Source organism: Talpa occidentalis, unplaced genomic scaffold, assembly GCF_014898055.3.
Source record: "Talpa occidentalis isolate TD23 unplaced genomic scaffold, MPIMG_talOcc4v2.1, whole genome shotgun sequence".
NCBI lineage: Eukaryota > Metazoa > Chordata > Mammalia > Eulipotyphla > Talpidae > Talpa > Talpa occidentalis.
In genome coordinates this window covers 144,833,763-144,850,820 of record NW_026555331.1, presented here as the reverse complement: position 1 = coordinate 144,850,820, position 17,058 = coordinate 144,833,763, and the positions used below count along the sequence as shown (strand labels likewise).

Sequence of the window (17,058 nt, the reverse complement as noted above, 5' to 3'; positions counted from 1 at the left end):
GGCAGCTGGCCTGGAGAATTGGCTCTTTGTGGGGCACTGAGGGTGGAGCTCAGGCAGGCTCTGGGTGAGGGCTGGAGGGGGTGTTCTGCTTTCAGAACCTTTACTTTCTGCTCCTTTCCAGTCTCACTGCCCCCGAGCGGGCTAACAGGGGCCAAACTAAACAAATCCAAGAAGCAGAGCGGGCGTTTTCCTCCTCTTTTCCTGAATTGAAAAGCATTGGCCTCTTCATTGTACGTTACCTGCAACATTTGAGAAAATAATAGGGCATTTCAGCTGAACAGGTCATTAGCATGGCCTGTAGCCATGCGAGTATCATTACTATTATCTCCACAGGGAGAGCCGAATGGGGATCCGTGGCCTCCCTCTCCAGAGTCCTCAGAGACACAGGGGTTGGGGGAGCCACCTGAAATCCTGTGCTTTGTGGGCAGGGCTTGTGGGCCTTTTTCCATCAGGAAGCTTTCAATACACTCTCAAAAGGGAACACACGGCACAAAAGAGAGAAACTCCTGAGCAAGTCCAAAGCCCCCTCTCTCCTCTCTTCTCACCCCCCAGCACATGCACATGCACATGCACATGCACACGCAGAGTTTTATGAATAGGGAAACAGCTTCCAGAAGACGTGGGTGACCATCAGCGAAGTTCAGGCCAGGGCCCTGAATCCCTGTCCTTCCCAGGCCAGCGCTCCGCGGTCAGCTCCAGCGCCAAAAGGCCCGTGGGGCTGACAGGGAGGGCAAAGCCGCTTTAGAACTTGCTCCCGGAGCCCAGTGTTCGAAGGGGTACAGGCCAGAGGTTTCAGGTACCGTGTGGCCTCAGGACAGTGCTCTCTTTCTAAGAGGACCTCCCTCCGTCTCCATCCGTCCTTCTGCCCACAGCCCCCAGCGTCCTGCCGGAGTAGCTGCCGCCCTGTTTGTTGGATAAATGAACCTCAGTGGTGAGCAGTGCAAGGACGGCAGCTGAGTAGCTTATGCAACCAGCCATTTGAGCTCGAGAGTCTTGACTTTTTCCTCGTACTTTGTTCTTCCTTCCTCGCCCCCTCAGCTCGTGGGGTAATTGTTAGCAGGCGGTGCCCAGACCATGAACCACTTTTTTTTTTTTTTAAAGTAACTCATGGTATGTTTATAAAATGAAACACTCTTTCTCAAAATATACTTTGCACTGGGGAAAAAAGGGATCTACACAAAGTGAAAATTAGCTGGTAGCTTTCAGTGTAGGCCAGCCCATGGCAAGCATATTTGTCTTCATTCCCCCAGAGAGAACTTGAGTTAAGATTTAAAAAATTTTTTTTGAAGATTTTTTTTATTTATGCATACAAGAACTGGGGTATAGGCCAGAGGTCAGGGGGGAGCGGCGGTGAGAGGATTCACCAGGGACAGAGTAGGGAGCAGAACAGATGGATTGACTGAAATACACTGCTGAGGGGAGCAGGCCGGGAATCGAACTCATGCTGCAGTGGCTGCAGATAGCTTTATAGTGCTGAGACTTAACCCCTTGTGCCACCAGGGAGGCTCAGCTTGCAGCCTGTTCTTGAAGTCAGGGTCACTCTACTTCTTTCGTCAAAGTAAATGCAGTACTGGGTGAAAAGTCTTCATGAACACTGTCCAGAATAGCGCTGTTCCAGTCCAGCCTTCGTGTTCTCTCCATCACGGAATGGGGTCGGGCAGCGAAGGGCCCTTGGCCGAGAACCCTCAGAGCTGCTGACTGCTCAGACCTCATAAACCACTCTTCCTTTGCAAGCTCCTGTGACAGCTAGTTAATGACCTGCAACCACAAGTGTTAGGGCTTCAGAGGCAGCGTTAGAAAGTAAGGCTTGTTTAGAAAGCTAGCAGTTTCTTCACTTTATCACATTTGTAAATGTGAATATGCTTTCAAACATCTGTTAGCACTCACTTAAAAATGATGGGAGGTCTAGACTAATTCAAATTTGCTTAGTGTTAGATTGAAACAAGAGATAATTGTGGCGTGCAGATGATCTATGATCTGCTGGGATCAGAGCAGGGTGGGAAAAATGGTCCCATCTGGGCTAAAGCTTTTATTAGGCCCAATCATAAAAGATTTAAGTATGTTGGCAATGAAAGAGGCATCAAAGCAAAAGCATGTCAAATCAAGAGCCACGTATCCGAAGAGGTTTTTTTAATTAATTAATTTATTTATCTTTTAAGATTTATTTATTTGTGCATACAAGAACTGGGGTACAGGCCTGAGGTGTGAGGGGAGGTGGTGAGAGGACTCACTAGAGACAGAGTGGGGAGCAGAACAGGTAGATCTAATGAAGTACACTGCTGAACCATGTGAGTAGCTCCCTGGCTGGGGATCCAACTCGTGCTGCAGTGGCTGCAGACAGCTTCATAGTGATGTGTCTTAACCCCTTGTGCCACCAGGGAGACCCTGAGGAGTTGTATTTAATCAAGAAAATGAAAGATCAATTCAAAAGGAGTCTGTCTGGGATGACTTTGCAATAGAAATGGATCTGTTTTGTCTTAGAAAGTTTCGTGATGGGTAGAGAGAGAAATGAAAGGATATTACTAGGAAACTGTCCACGTCACAACACCCCCCACCCCACACACGGGGATGCGAAAGGATGATGTTCATAATAGATGAGTTGATGGGCCATTGGTGAGTTAATTTTGTTTTTAACTGTGGTGTCCACCATGTGTCAGCTGTAGTAGAAAGTGCGTGGGTAAGACTTGGGGTGGAATCTCAATTCTCCCTTCTGTCAGTTAGTTGTGAACCCCCCTCGATGTACTACTGACCCCGAGCCCCGATCTGCTTATCTATAATTGAGGATGTGTGTATCATCTAGGAAAGCATCTAGCTCCATTTCTGAAAATCTAATATGTCACACACTTAGTTCATCACTGAGCACCCGAGCATACACATCATCATCAGTGAGCATTATCATCAGGCTTTTATATTCGGCACAGCCTGGCTGTGCAGTTATGTGGTGGAGCTCAAATACCTCTCTCCTGGGAGAAGCGATGTAGGGAATATTCAGACAATTTGAAGTAAGAGGACCTCCTTCAAGGTCAGGTTCAGTCAGGAGCTGGATTGTTGTGTTGATTGAAAGTAAAGCCACGAAAGTACTTTGTAAACCTACTAAGCTTAACTAAGCTATTAGGTAGAATTATGCCATGTGTTTGAAAGAACGCTCCTAAAATTTCATAATCTTTGGGTACACTTGAGTAGTCCTTTTGTGAAAGCATTTGTAGGATCCAGAAAGTCTCCCTCTTAGAGGCTCACTTTGCTCCTTTCTCTGATTTTTGGCCATCTCTCACTGGCTGGCATTTGCAATGGGTTTACTCTGTCCTGTTTCCTGCACTTGCAATGGAGTGTTGACCTATGTGTTGAGCCCCGGTACCCACAGTTGTCAAGAAAACCCAGCTGGAGCTGATTTCCTGGCTGAGTCACAGCATCTCTGTGGGACAGTTGGGTATATTTTTCCAAACTCAAGTAGCTCTTTGGGGCCCCATGTTGCATTCCTAGGTATGGGCAGTAGTTAGGTCCAGTTGATCCCTCCTCCTGTGGGGGTTCTTTTTCTAGAGGGAAGATTATCATAATGCACTTGATGAACACCGTGAATTCTGAAGACTGTCTATCATTAGGGCTAAATTGTTTGGTAACATGATCATTACCACAACAGCCAAAGTCAGATGAGTGCAGGGAATGTTAGCGGAGTTAGAGAAGGTTTATTGTGGGTTATCTAGGGGATGTTCATGAAAACATTCATTAGTGTGGCCAGGGGAGAGAAAACACAATGTCAGCAGAGCACCCCACCTGGGCAACTTCCTTGGGAAAGTAGGGGCGATCGAAGAGGGCCTCACTTCACGGGTGATAAAAGGGACCCCAGAGGCTTAGCAGGTCAGCACAGATGGTCAGAGTTGACACTGTAGCTTGAGGGACAGAATTGTGATTTGGAAATGCAGGAACTGCGAGTTTGACTCTTGCTTTTGCATTTTACTTTCTGTGTTCTTTGTTACTCTTTTTGTTACTGTAATTTTGCTGAATATTCACCATCAGAAAAGTAAGTTTGCTTAGGGAATCAGATCCTGACTTTGGGTTATTCTATGATTAGAAAATCTAGGTTCTAATTTTAACCTGGCAGGCTTTCTGAGACCACCTGGTGCTGTTTTTTCTCCATCTTGGAACATTTCTGACATCCATGAGAAATCCATCCTATATAACCTCTTGAAGGAAGACCCAGGTGTCCACAGTCCCAGCATGGCATCTTCCCCCATCAACTTTCCAGTCCATGGCAGTCTCCCAGTGAATCCAGATGAAATCAGCTCACCCACCCAACCATCTGTGGGGCTGTCAAAAATACTAAACTGTGGTTATCTTCAGCCACTAAAGCTTTGGGGTGGTTTGCTAAAAGCCATCGATAACTGGACATTGTATATGAGTGACTTCATTTGAAACAGTGGGTGATGTGTTTGTCTCAAAATATGTGTGGAGAATAAATATTAGATTATGGCTAAGAGAAACTGAGTTCTTCCTTTGTTTTCTTGCAGCACTTCTCGGAACTTCTGGATGAATTTTCCCAGAATGTCTTGGGTCAGCTCCTGAATGACCCTTTCCTCTCTGAGAAGAACGTGTCAATGGAGGTGGAGCCATCCCCAACCTCCCCAGCACCTCTCATCCAGGCCGAGCACAGCTACTCTCTGTGTGAGGAGCCCCGGGCTCAGTCACCATTCACCCATGTCGCCACCAATGACAGCTTCAATGATGGTAAGCACTGAGACTTAACCCCTGTGCCCTCAGGGAGGCCCTGGGTTCCTCTTTTGCCATGTACCTATTCCCTGACATGTCTGTGCTTGGGCTATGGAGAAATGCAAAGACACACAGGATGTCTTTCTCTACCCTAAACCACGGGACTTGCTCTGGGTGATGGTGACTGCTTTCTTTGACCTTTGGATTGGACAGCAGAGCATCCTTATGCAAATCCGCTTGTCCTAGATGCTTGATAATTCCTGTAAGCCATTGTTTCAAGAGGTCATGTCATTTTATTCTGAGAAAGAATTTATTTTTATGACTAGTCTTCTCAATAGAAGATTCTCAGGTATCTTCCTAACCATCCTCTACCCACATGACGTTTTCTATGGGCTCCACATATGTGAGATCTTGGTATGAGTCCGAGACTTTCTCTTTGGTTATCCTGTCATGTCCCATCAGTGCCATCAGTGGGGTATTTGTTCAAGGCCTAGTTTTCCTGGTCTTAGATGTTAAGATGTTTTTGATTATTGCTTTATGGGCCTTTGATTGGTATGTGCTGTGTCTTTTAAGATCTTCAAGGTAATTCCCCCCTTTTAATTTAATTTTAAGTTCAGTTTTTAAATTTAAGTTTAAAAATGAAATAATGTAATCTAAATTATTTAAAATGAAATAATTTAATAATTAAATTTAAATAATTTAAATTTTGGGCCTCCCCTGGTGGCTCAGGCGGTTGAGCGCAGCGCTGTAAAGCTGTCTGCAGCCTCTGCAGCGCCAGTTCGATCCCAGCCGGCCGGCGAGGGTCCCACATGGCTTGGCAGACCTCTCCTGTCTCACCCGCTGCTCCCCTCAGCAGTGTATTTCGTCAGTCTGCCTGTTCTGCTCCCCGCTCTGTCTCTGGTAAAACCTCTCACCCTCCCATGCATCTGACCTGTACCCCAGTTCTTGTATAAATAAATGAATAAATATTTTAAAAATAATAAATAAATAATTTAAATTTTAAGTTTAATTTTAAGTATGACCAGCTATATTAGTACCTTGAGTAAGCTGTAAAAACTGTATTGTCTATTCCTAGTTCAGCATGTGTGTTCATCTCCCAGGAATGTAACATGGTGGGAAGGGCCACTAACTCAACTTCCTCCAGCTGGACTTGCTCTCCTCCTCCGCTCCTTATACCACTGGGCATATGGCCACATCTCTTGAAGGTGGCTGCCTGCAGAACGAGTTCCCTCATGCATCCTTTATGTTACAGGCAAATGCCTGTATCTACTTCCTCAAACGGGACTTTGGCTTTGTGGGGATTTCCCTCATCCAGCAAGGGTCCTTAAGTCTACTGCTGGTCTCTAAAGGAACCAACTCTGGAGCCATATCTTGTGGCAGAGAATGCTGCTCTTTTCCATCTCAGATACTTTCTTGCTTTGGATCGAGAGGTATACCTAGCTGATCCAAGGACATTTGCCCTAATGCTGTGAGTGAATTCTTTCTTGGCTGGATCCTGCTAGAGTCTTATATACTCATATTTTTTTCCTGACAGAAGTATAGGTATTTGATGACCTGCTCCTTCTTCTCTAGAGTTTGTTCACTTTTTCTACCTCAAGTCAGGAAAATGGGGTAAGGGAAAGTCTCCAGGGAAGGAAAGGAGGAAATAGAAATGAAATAATTGAAATAAAGGTGTTGTGTGGTAAAATGAAACAATGTGTTTCAAGAAGTTAGGATGGTGGCTTCCACCCTCTTCTCACTGGTATTCTTCCTTCTCTCTTCTTTCTTCTTCTGTTGTACTGATATTGCTCATTCTTTTTCTTCCTTTTTGTCTTTTTTTCTTCTTTCTTCTCCTCCTTTCCCTCTTTCTTCTCCCCACTTTTTTAAAAAAGATTTATTTATTATTTATGCATACAAGAACTGGGGTAGAGGCCAGAGGTGTGGGGGCTGAGAGGATTTGCCAGAGACAGCAGGGAACAGAACAGGCAGGTTGACTGAAATACACTGCCGAGGGGAGCAGGAGGTCTGCTGTGCCATGTGGGTTGCTCCCTGGCCGGGGATCGAACTCATGCTGCAGTGGCTGCAGACAGCTTCTTAGGTTGCATCTTAACCACCCTTGTGCCACCAGGGAGCCCTCTTCTCCCCACTTCATGCCCTCTCTCTTCCTCCTCCTTCAATTTCTTATTAAATGACTTCCAGGAATGTCCTCAGTTCAAATGCAGGAAAATGGCCTCTATTATGACTTAAATAGTTCTCACTTGTGTCATTGATGGAGCAGTCCTGTTCTGGGCTTCCACTGAGATAAATGTGTGCAGGCTCTGCCTTAGATTTATTATTTTAAGGGTAGACCATGGCATTAGATGAAAGGCTAGACTAATTGACCTTTAAGATTTCTTCCAGCCTCATGGTTCTGTGTGGGTCTGGTTTTTTATCTTATCTCATGGTTTTTCCTAGAACTCTCTTCTCTCCTTTGCCAATCTTACTCCCACAATTCCTTTGATGTGTCTATTTCAAGTCCTACTTCTCTTTTGAACACCATTTTCTATGCGTGTATTATTTATTTATTGTTATGTAAAACATTTTTTCAAAATTAATGGCTTAACCAGTAATGATTATTACCTCTCTCTGATTTTTGTGGATAGGAATTCAGGAGTGGCTCACTCAGGTGGTTTTGGTTCAGGGTCTTTCATGAGGCTGAAATCAGATGCTGGCTGAGGCTGCAGTCATCTAGAGACTTTTTGAGGGTTAGAGGATTTGCTTCTAAGATGGCTCACTCACACAGCTGACAAGTTGCTATTGATGATTTTTCTTCTCGCGGGCCTCTCCATGGGGCGACTTGGGTGGCTTCCCAAAGAGTGAGGCTATTTTGGTGCTATAGTTGTCTTTCATACTGAAGGATCCAGGAGCCCAGGGCAGGAATTGAGATACTTTTTCTGACCTAGCCCTGAAAATTATGGGAACTCAGACAGGGAGTCCTGATTCATTGTGGTAGGGAACGATGTGGATTTTTTTTTAAAGATTTATTTATTTATTTATACAAGAACCGGGGTACAGGCCAGATTCACGGGAGGGTGAGAGGATTCACCAGAGACAGAGCAGGGAGCAGAATAGGCAGACTGACGAAATACACTGCTGAGGGGAGCAGTGGGCGAGACAGGAGAGATCTGCCGCACCATGTGGGACCCTCGCCGGCCAGTTGGGATTGAACTGGTGCTGCAGAGGCTGCGGACAGCTTCACAGCGCTGCGCTCAACCACCTGCACCACCAGGGTAGGCCCCCATGTGGAATTTGAAGGAGAGGGTCATGGGCGCATCTGGGAAGCTGACCATACTTCTCCCACACTGCTACCATTACCATACTGTTCCTCATGGTGATGCATCAAAGTGACTTTCTTCCATGCCTGAACTGCTTTATCATGTCTTATCAGTACCCTGCAGGGTAGACATTCATTCACCTAGTGAGCATTGAGTTCACATTGCAAGGCACTGAAGAAAATACATAGAAAACAGTATTTCTTATTACAGGACTTTTCAGGTAGGGAGTTAGAAATGTACACAATTGATTGTAGAAATCTGGAAAACGTGGTTATATTGTGTCCAGATTATGTGTCCTCTGGCAGAGCTCAAATTCTACTTCACTGATTTATGCTGGGCAAATTATTTGACTATCCATGCCACAGTCCCCTGGGGTGTAAAACTAGGATAATGACAGCTTCTATTTCATGTCTTTTTGTTAGAATTAAGTACAAAATATATTCCAATGCCTAGCCCAGGCCCTGACTCTTCAGAATCTTTTTCCTAGCTGCTATTGAAGTGATCATTATTTAAAACCAAGAACAGCTAGTGAACACTAGGGTCTTTGGTGATCAGGAAGGATTGTGGAAGATTTCTCAACTTTTCAGTGTATTTTCTACAATGAAAAAATAATGGATTCCTAGTTGTCAAACTCACTATAGGATTGTTTTATTTTTATTAGTTTGTTCTTTATATGTCCATTAGATTCAGCAAATCTGCTTTTAATTTGGATATATAAGAGGGCAGAGACTAACTTAGAATCTGATGGAGTTGGTTTCTGAGGACCAGCAAAGTCAAACATTTCCTTGAGGAGTAGTTAGGATATTTAAGACAATATTCCAAGAAGTTATTGGGTTATCAATAAAGTCATGATGCATTTTTTGCTTGAAAAACATAGAAAAAAAATACGTCATGACTTTTCTGACAACCCAATATATGGCAGGAAGATATAAAAAGGCTCAGGAAGAGCTTCACATCACTTTCCTATTGCACTATCTCTGATTGTTCCCCATTGTTCTGCAGAATAAAACTGACCTCACAGCGTGGCTTTGAGGTTCTTCATGGGCTGGTCCTGCCCAACTACAGGCTAATACGAGTGTTCTGAGCATGTTTAAGATGCGCTAGGCTAAGAAATGACGTTCCATAGACTGGGTGTATTAAATGCATCTTTTTTTTTTTTTGAAGATATATTAATTTATGCATGCAAGAACTGGGTACAGGCCAGAGGCTGGGGAGAGGTAAGAGAATTCACCAGAGACAGATGTGGAGCAGAACAGGCAGATCTACTGAAATACATTGCTGAGGGGAGCAGTGGGCAAGGCAGGAGAGGTCTGCTGCACCATGTGGGTCACCTCCCTGGCTGGGGACCAAACTCCTGCTGCAGCTGCTGCTGATAGCTTCATAGTGCTGAGACTTAACCCCTTGCACCACCAGGGAGACCTTTAAATGCATCTTTGACTTAGTAATATTTTCACCTTACTGTGGATTTATTGGGATGAAACCCTTTATAATGCAAGGAAGATCTATTATATTCAGATAGTTAGCTCCATAGCGTAGGCTTGCTGTTCTAAATTCTGCAGATTGGGGATGACTGGAAACTTTCCCCTTCAATACTCATGTGTGTTGAACATCACTACTGTTTGTCAGGCACTATCCTAGGTACTCGGGTGGGGCATAACAGTAGATTAGATTCTGCCTGTAATATCTGGAGTCTAGTGAAAATATCATGTACCCAAATATTTATCAGAGAGAATTCATCTGGACCTTGAAGGGTTGAGCAGAGTTGATTCAATGGTAATGTTTGGAGGGAAGCAGATGGAGGGCAGAGGCCTAGGGCATTGTTTCTTCCCAGATAAGATCCCCAGTGAAATAAGTGCAAATAAGCAGACTAACAACAGTTCAGTGTCATTTCTCCCTTGATGACACTATCATTTTTAAATTCTAATTAATATAAATGCAGCATAAAGGAAAATGAGGATACCACCTACACTAATGAGGGGCTAACTAATCAGTTGATCTTTTCCAAGAAGCCTTTCTTATCATTAAGCCAAAGCACACTCCATTCAGTTAGCCCAACTGGCACTTTGCTCTATTTATAGGTCCTGTACTGCAATAGGCTGTACTAGTATTTTTCTGAGAATAGGTACAACAGGTCAGATATATTTTGCAAAGCATTTCCGATTCACAGTTCATCTTTGTTAAGTGCTGATTTCTCTCTGTGTAAAAGCCACCTTCCCTAGCAAAAGTGCTTTCATAAGTAGAGGATAATAATGGCCACAGACAGTAGCCATCAGGGCTGTGTGACATCAGAGGCAGGCACTGTGCGTGAATGGATGGGGGACTTGCCTAGGAAAGGTTTGTCTGTCTATGTCTTAGCATTCATTATTTTTCTGAGTTTTGTGGATGATCAATGTTTAGAATTGTTTTATTTCTTTTAACCCCAATTTGTATCCCTCTTAAGGGAGGATCAGTCCTCCCTTGACAGAGCCAAGCACTCTGTTAAGCTGATCGCCATCCCACTAGAGGTGGAAGATAGTTCTTTAGGCAATGCACTCATAGGCAGCTTTCTGTATTAAATTTAATATTCTTTATCTCTTGCATTGTGGAAACAGCTTAAGCAAAACTAGGATTATTTTTTTCTAGTGAAGGGTAGTGGGTATTTAATTATATCTGGGGAGCCAATAATTGAGATCTCCTTGTACAATTTTACTTAGATTGAACACAGTTCTTCTGTAATTAGCCCTAAGCCTGAAAGAACGTGGTAAGATAGGCAGTTTGAGTAGCTACTCTCTCCTTGTTAATTAGGATTTTTTCCCTTTTCTTCTTCTTCTTCTTCCCCTACCCCCTCTGTCTCACTCTTACCACATCTCATTTTTTCTTCTAATGTTTTTCCCTTTCTCCTCTTCCTTCAATCCCAGGCCAATTATATCAGACAAACTTAGTGTTTTTTTTTAATTCTGTTTTCCTATCATGGACCCTCAGATGGATCATAGACCCCTGAAATTGTATGCAAAGTTTTGGGCTATCACCAGTTGTCAGTTTTTCTGCTGAAAACATTCATGACTTTTTCATAGATTCTCAAAAGAGTCTAGAACCATAAAAAGACTGAAATTACTGGGCTAAGGTTACATAGGAATCACGTGTCCGGAGTGCTGAACTTGAGTGTTGACTTCTGTGTAACATGGGAGATAAGGAGCCTCATGCTCTTCAGCACCCACAGGAGCCAGTCATTGGAATGTGGGCTTAGCCTTAAAAGCCTCCAGAAAGACATCCGACTCCCATAGCCTCCTCTTCTCCCTACAATTAAGGCTGTGAACCAGATTGTAAGCAGTGTTTTCTGTTCTTACCAAAAAAATGAGATGATATAAACAGATAAGCAGAAACATCCAAAGAAAATGCATGTGGATATTTTTGTGCTTTGAGGAATAGAAAGCATATATTTGATTGGTCAAGATTTTGTACCTTGTCACGTGGAGCCTATGTTCCTGAGTTATTCTATTTTAGTCCTATTCCTCTGTAATTAAATTGGGATGCTAGGTAATCATTTGCTTTGTTGTTTAATTTCTGTCTTCTTGCTAAAGAAGAAACTGGATAGGGCTATTCAGAGAGAACTGGACATGCCCTCTTCTTCCAAGATGATAATAGAATAAAGTTAGAAAATATATGAATTATTGACAGATCATATAAAATAGTGATATAGAAGTGGTTTAATATGGTATTTACACTGTGTACAAGTCATGGTAACTTCTTTTATGTGCTAGACCAAGGCCTAGAGATGGTACAATAAGGAACACAAATAATAGTCATCTTCCTTCTCATCAATCTAGTTGGGCTTCTTACACAAGCTCTCAGAGCAATGGATGGCTGTTTTGCTAAGTATGGATATCCTGAATTTATGCTGCTGTTTTCAAAGGTAGGAATGAAAACAATAGTCTATGAGCTTTAGATGAGCTGGTGTGAATGATCTTGGGGTAAATGGGACAGCTCATGGAAAGTAAAAGTGTCAGGGTTTGATGGGAAATGGCCTTCAGAAAGTGGGATGGAATATTATGGAGATTAGAAGATGAAAATAACGTCTCATGGCTGAGGATGCCAGAAAATAATGTCTCAAGGTGTGCATAGAGAAATGGAAAGGTTTAGAACATGCATGGCAGAGAAAGAATGGATTTTGAAATGATGAGATGAAACTCAAAGAGGGATTAGCACATGCTCAAGTCTGACTTTGGTTTCCAATGTTGACATGCTCTTGATGTTGAAAGATTCCAAGGAGGTGGATGGAAGCTGAAAGAAAGTCCCAGAGGTGATGACTCACTGTGCCTTCATCATGGGTGGTTTGAGTTACTGAACCAGCCTAGAGGGGATAGATGTGTCGGTCATCTACCTCGTGAGAAACTGGGTCTCTAGCAGAGTTGGGCATGGTCCACTCCAAGTCTGAAGCCTGCTTGTGGGTCCTTGTTAGTTATCATCTGTTGTGATGATATCTTTTCTTTGACTAACAGGTAAAAAAGAATAATGATCCTTCCCCTTCTTTTTTAAAGTGAAGCAATGACTTTTTTGTGTAGCCATCAAAATGCTAGAATAGTATAAGAAAGCAATATTTATATTTATCTGTCAATGAAAATTACTTTGGCTATTCATAAGTGAGAGTTGTAGATATTTTCAGTGAAGGAAAACTGTACTTAGGAATGTGTGTGTGTGTGTGTGTGTGTGTACTAAATAAATCTTTCAAATTGATCTTTATTCCATTGATATTAAATTCATCCACTAAACACATCATCCTATGAAATGACCTGAGATGCTAAATGCTGAACACTGAGGGTCAGCTATGGTAAAGGTTCCTCTCCGAATACATGAATTTGAATCTAGCTTCTGCTTCTGTTGTGAACTTGGCCAAATTACTCAATTCTGTGTCTCACTGTCCTGATCGTTAAAATGGGGACAATAATAAATAATGCTTCTTACTGCTGTATGGAATGGATGAAATGAATTTATTCATTTAGAACATTACCTGGCAGTTAGTAAGCACTGCATAAACATTAGCCATTGTTATCTTTCCACAGATGACCATATAATGAACTATGTAATTTACCAACTGACCCCAATTTGAATGACAAGAGTGTGGAAGAGTTTCCATACACATGAGCTCAGAAAGAACACTTTCCTTAAGTGTTTAAGGTATCTGAGAGAAACTGTTGATTACAGTGGTCCATCTAATATGTGAAAATATTTAGAACTGTGCCTGGCACGCAGGGAGCGCTGAAAACATTTTAGCTGTTATTGGTTGGTCCTTAAACTGCGGTTCTTTTGCTTGCAAAACATTGGATTAAAAGTCTGTGTCATGGATGGAGCTGGAAGAGATCATGCTCAGCAAAATAAGCCAGAAAGAAAAAGAAAAATACCGGATGGTTTCACTCATAGCAGGAATCTAGAAAACTTAAATAAGGGACCAGGAAAATAACTAACTATAAGAAAGAAAATACCAAAATCAACAAACAACTATGAACCAGAGACAATCTATGGGGGGTGGGGGGTGGGGGTGGGGAAAGGAGGGATTGGGGTCAAAATAAGGGGGTTGTAATTGTAAGGGGAATATAAAAATAAAATTTAAATAATAAAAAAAAAAGTCTGTGTCAGCTAAGGTGAGAAACTGTACAGAAAGAACCAATATTGCAACTTTTGTGGAGGCCAATTAATGGGCTCAAAATAACTTTATAGGCTCAAAGTTTATAGGCTCTCTACTCTTGACTAGAGATCTGTTCATCATTGATCTCTTGAAAAACAATTTACTTGAGTAACCGAGAGCTTAGGCTGTGGAGGCAGTTTACCCAAGAGCCATCAATTAGCTGAGTAACTCTGGGCGAGTCACTTAATCTTGGTTTCTTTGTCTGTGAAATGGGGGTGATAGGAGTGCCTGCCTTACTCTTAGGGCTTAATTAATAATATATGTAAAGCACTTGGTAAAGTATTTAGCTTATGGAACCACTCCTGGTTAAGTATTTGCTATGTTTGCTCTTAGCAATTTCTTCTTGTTCTACTCATGACTGAAAGTTATTTCATGGTTAGGGCACTCAGAGAGGAGGGTCAGGGGATGGCAACCCCTGACTTCCATTCCAACATGTAGTGGGCTGTAGTTTAATATGATGCTGACGTGTTTAGCTGAACTCTGTTTTCCACCTCCCCAGCTTCCAGAACACAGCCTTAGCATTTTTCCTTTAAGCAAGTTTTATATCAAAAATCAGTCAAGATTTGCCAGCTCCTTTAAAAAATTTCAAGGGGCACACACAGTTAAGCAAATGCTGAGGGACTCATATGAAATATTCTTACCTAATTTACAAATATTTCCTTTTCCTCTTAGGCATGTCATGTAAAGTAAATGTATGTGTATATGTGTGTATGTGTTTCATAGAAGTGATATTTGCCCTGTGTGATTGTTCATTTTAAGAACACATGCATATACTATATCACACCATACCACACACACACACACACACACACGTGTGTGTGTGTATAACATTTGTAAAGATATGACCAACTTCCAATTTTATGTCTAATCATTTCTCCTTCTCTGGAGTTCATATCTATTTAATATGATCTTTTATGAAGTGCACATGTGGAAATAACTGAGGCTCTGCAATTCGGTATTGCTTCTGTCTATGTTGGCTTTGATTTTGTGGCTTTTTAGCCCTTCTGTCCACCCTCAAGCCTTGGCAAACTTGGTGTCTGGCCTCATTGCTCAAGCTGCTCCATTTTGTCCTCAGACACAAAGGACTTGCTCATCACCATGAGACAGTGGCTTGTTTTTATTTTCTTGCTGATAGCTAAGTGGTGATGCTCAGGACATGCGCCAGCTGAGTTTGACCTTCGACAGGAAACTGTTTAAATAAAATCAGATGACATGGTGGGTGTTGTTCTTACTCCCTACAGTGTGCACCGCTGACCTTTCTGGGTGATGTTTTCCTTCTGAAATGAAACTTACAAGGCATGTAAACACACTTTAGGGGGAAAATTTTTCATTTAATATCTGAACTTCAAATTCTAGAGAGTAAAAGGGGTAGAGTGTGTACCAACTCTTACTTTTGTCATTAGCCAATAACTCAAACTTCTGTAAATGATTCCCATTCTAAGTAATGGCGGTCTTACTGGTCTTTTTGCCAATAAAATAAAACTCTAAATTTAAGTCATGTGAAAAAAATATATGTTCTACTTATTTTGGTCCCTTTATCCCTTGTGAACCCCCTACCTCATAGGTTTCTTTTGTCATTTTGTTTTCTCTGATTTGATTTTTATTTCCATTGAGGGACAGAGTACAAGCCAACACCCAGTAGTTTAGAGTGAAAGCTCTTTTCTCTAATTTCAACTGCCACTGGAATGTTGTTCTCACCAAACTTCTTGCTGGCTGACCATCTTCATCTGAAGTCATCTGTTTTATTATGTAACTGGTAGGACTAATCTCTCATTCTACAAATAATTATTCACATCGTTTCCAGTTGATGGTTTGGAAATGAGGTATAGCTGTTTTGCTCAGATGTCCCAGATTTCATTTCTTGTGTACACATTCAGCCGTAATGTATCAGGTAGCTTTCTTGCTATATAACAAACCACCCCCAAATTCATGCGTTTTAACATCATCTATTATAGCTCATATGTCTAGCCTATGTTTTGACTGGAGGTTGACTGATTTAGGTGGGAAGCGATGGAGTGATTATCCTGCTTTTTACGAGATCCACTCACATGTCTAAGGCCAGCTGAGAACTGACTGATTTTGACGAATCTCATTTGGGGATGACTCTGTTTTTGTGTGTCAGCCATCCTTGGAATCGGTAGATTATCCTGGCATATCCTTCTCCTTGTGATGGCAGAAGTACAAGAGTTTAAGTCCAATCATGCCAGAATATTTCCAGATTCCACTTGCATTAAGAAACCTATATCCCATGGGCCAAAGCAAGTCATGTGGCTAATTCCAGGGTGGGGATTGGTCCACAGGGGGTGGGCACAGCAAAATTATTGATAAGAGGACATGGGTAGAGGGAGGAGTGAAGAAGTGGAGCCAGAACTGCAACTTATTGCGTATATTACGGTACTCATTGAATCTTTTTGAATCAAGGGATACTGAGTGGGCCGCTTGAGCCTCTGGGATCTCTATGTAATAATTACCATCATCAGACATAAAGTGGAACAGGAAGAAGCAAACCATGTCTAATAATGATCATCCTGGGATTATTAATACAGTCTCAGTACAGGAAATGTTGAAATAGTATAAAATTTAAAGAAAACAAAAGTTGCTCATGCTCTGAGTTATTCTCTAGAGCAATTTGTGCTATTTTGGCATATTTCCTTGCTATCACGTTCTTTACTAACAGTATATAAATTTATATCTAGGTATTATCCCTTAATATTCCATATAAATCTTTACCTTGCTTTAAAAGGGCTTTATACATGTAACATGTAATATTACTGGCTAGAGAAATATTTTGTTGTATGGATATGCCATAATTTATTAACCTTTGCTTTTGAATGTTTTGGTTATTTTCAGTGTTTTGTGATTATAAATAATGATGCAATAATGAGCATATTTGTGCAAAAATCTTTGCCCATTTGTTTTGTTGTTTTCTCACTGGAAAGGATACTGCCAGGTGCGGAGAGCTTTTTTTAAAGATTTATTTATTTATACAAGCACTGGGGTACAAGGCCAGAGGCGCGGGAGTGTGAGAGAATTCACCAGAGACAGAGCGGTGAGCAGAATAGGCAGAAGGACCGAAATACACTGCTGAGGGGAGCAGCTGGTGAGACAGGAGAGGTCTGCCTCGCCATATGGGATTCTCCCTGGCCAGCCAGGAATCGAACCCACGCTGCAGAGGCTGTGGACAGCTTCACAGCACGGTGCTCAACCCACTGCGCTATTGGGGAAGCCCCTGGGTCCTACCACTTTTGCTGTGTGATCTAGACCTGCCTATCAGTTTCCTCATCTATAAAATGACATATTTCAACTTGATGGCCAAATTTCTTCTAACCCCAACAACACTTTCAAGATAGAGGATTAGATCGCTGTATTGGAGTGGAAGCCTGAAGGCAACAGCAGTTG

The 17,058-nt window shown here is 42.2% G+C and overlaps 1 protein-coding gene across 1 annotated transcript in view; it reads left to right on the top strand.

Moving 5' to 3' along the window:
- CREB3L2 (cAMP responsive element binding protein 3 like 2) overlaps positions 1-17,058 on the top strand; it is a 116,068-nt gene that overhangs the window by 64,581 nt on the left and 34,429 nt on the right. Inside the window, exon 2 of the mRNA XM_037514079.2 lies at positions 4,506-4,722. Within this exon, the coding sequence (XP_037369976.1) occupies positions 4,506-4,722 (217 nt within the window). The remainder of the gene's footprint in view (positions 1-4,505; positions 4,723-17,058) is intronic.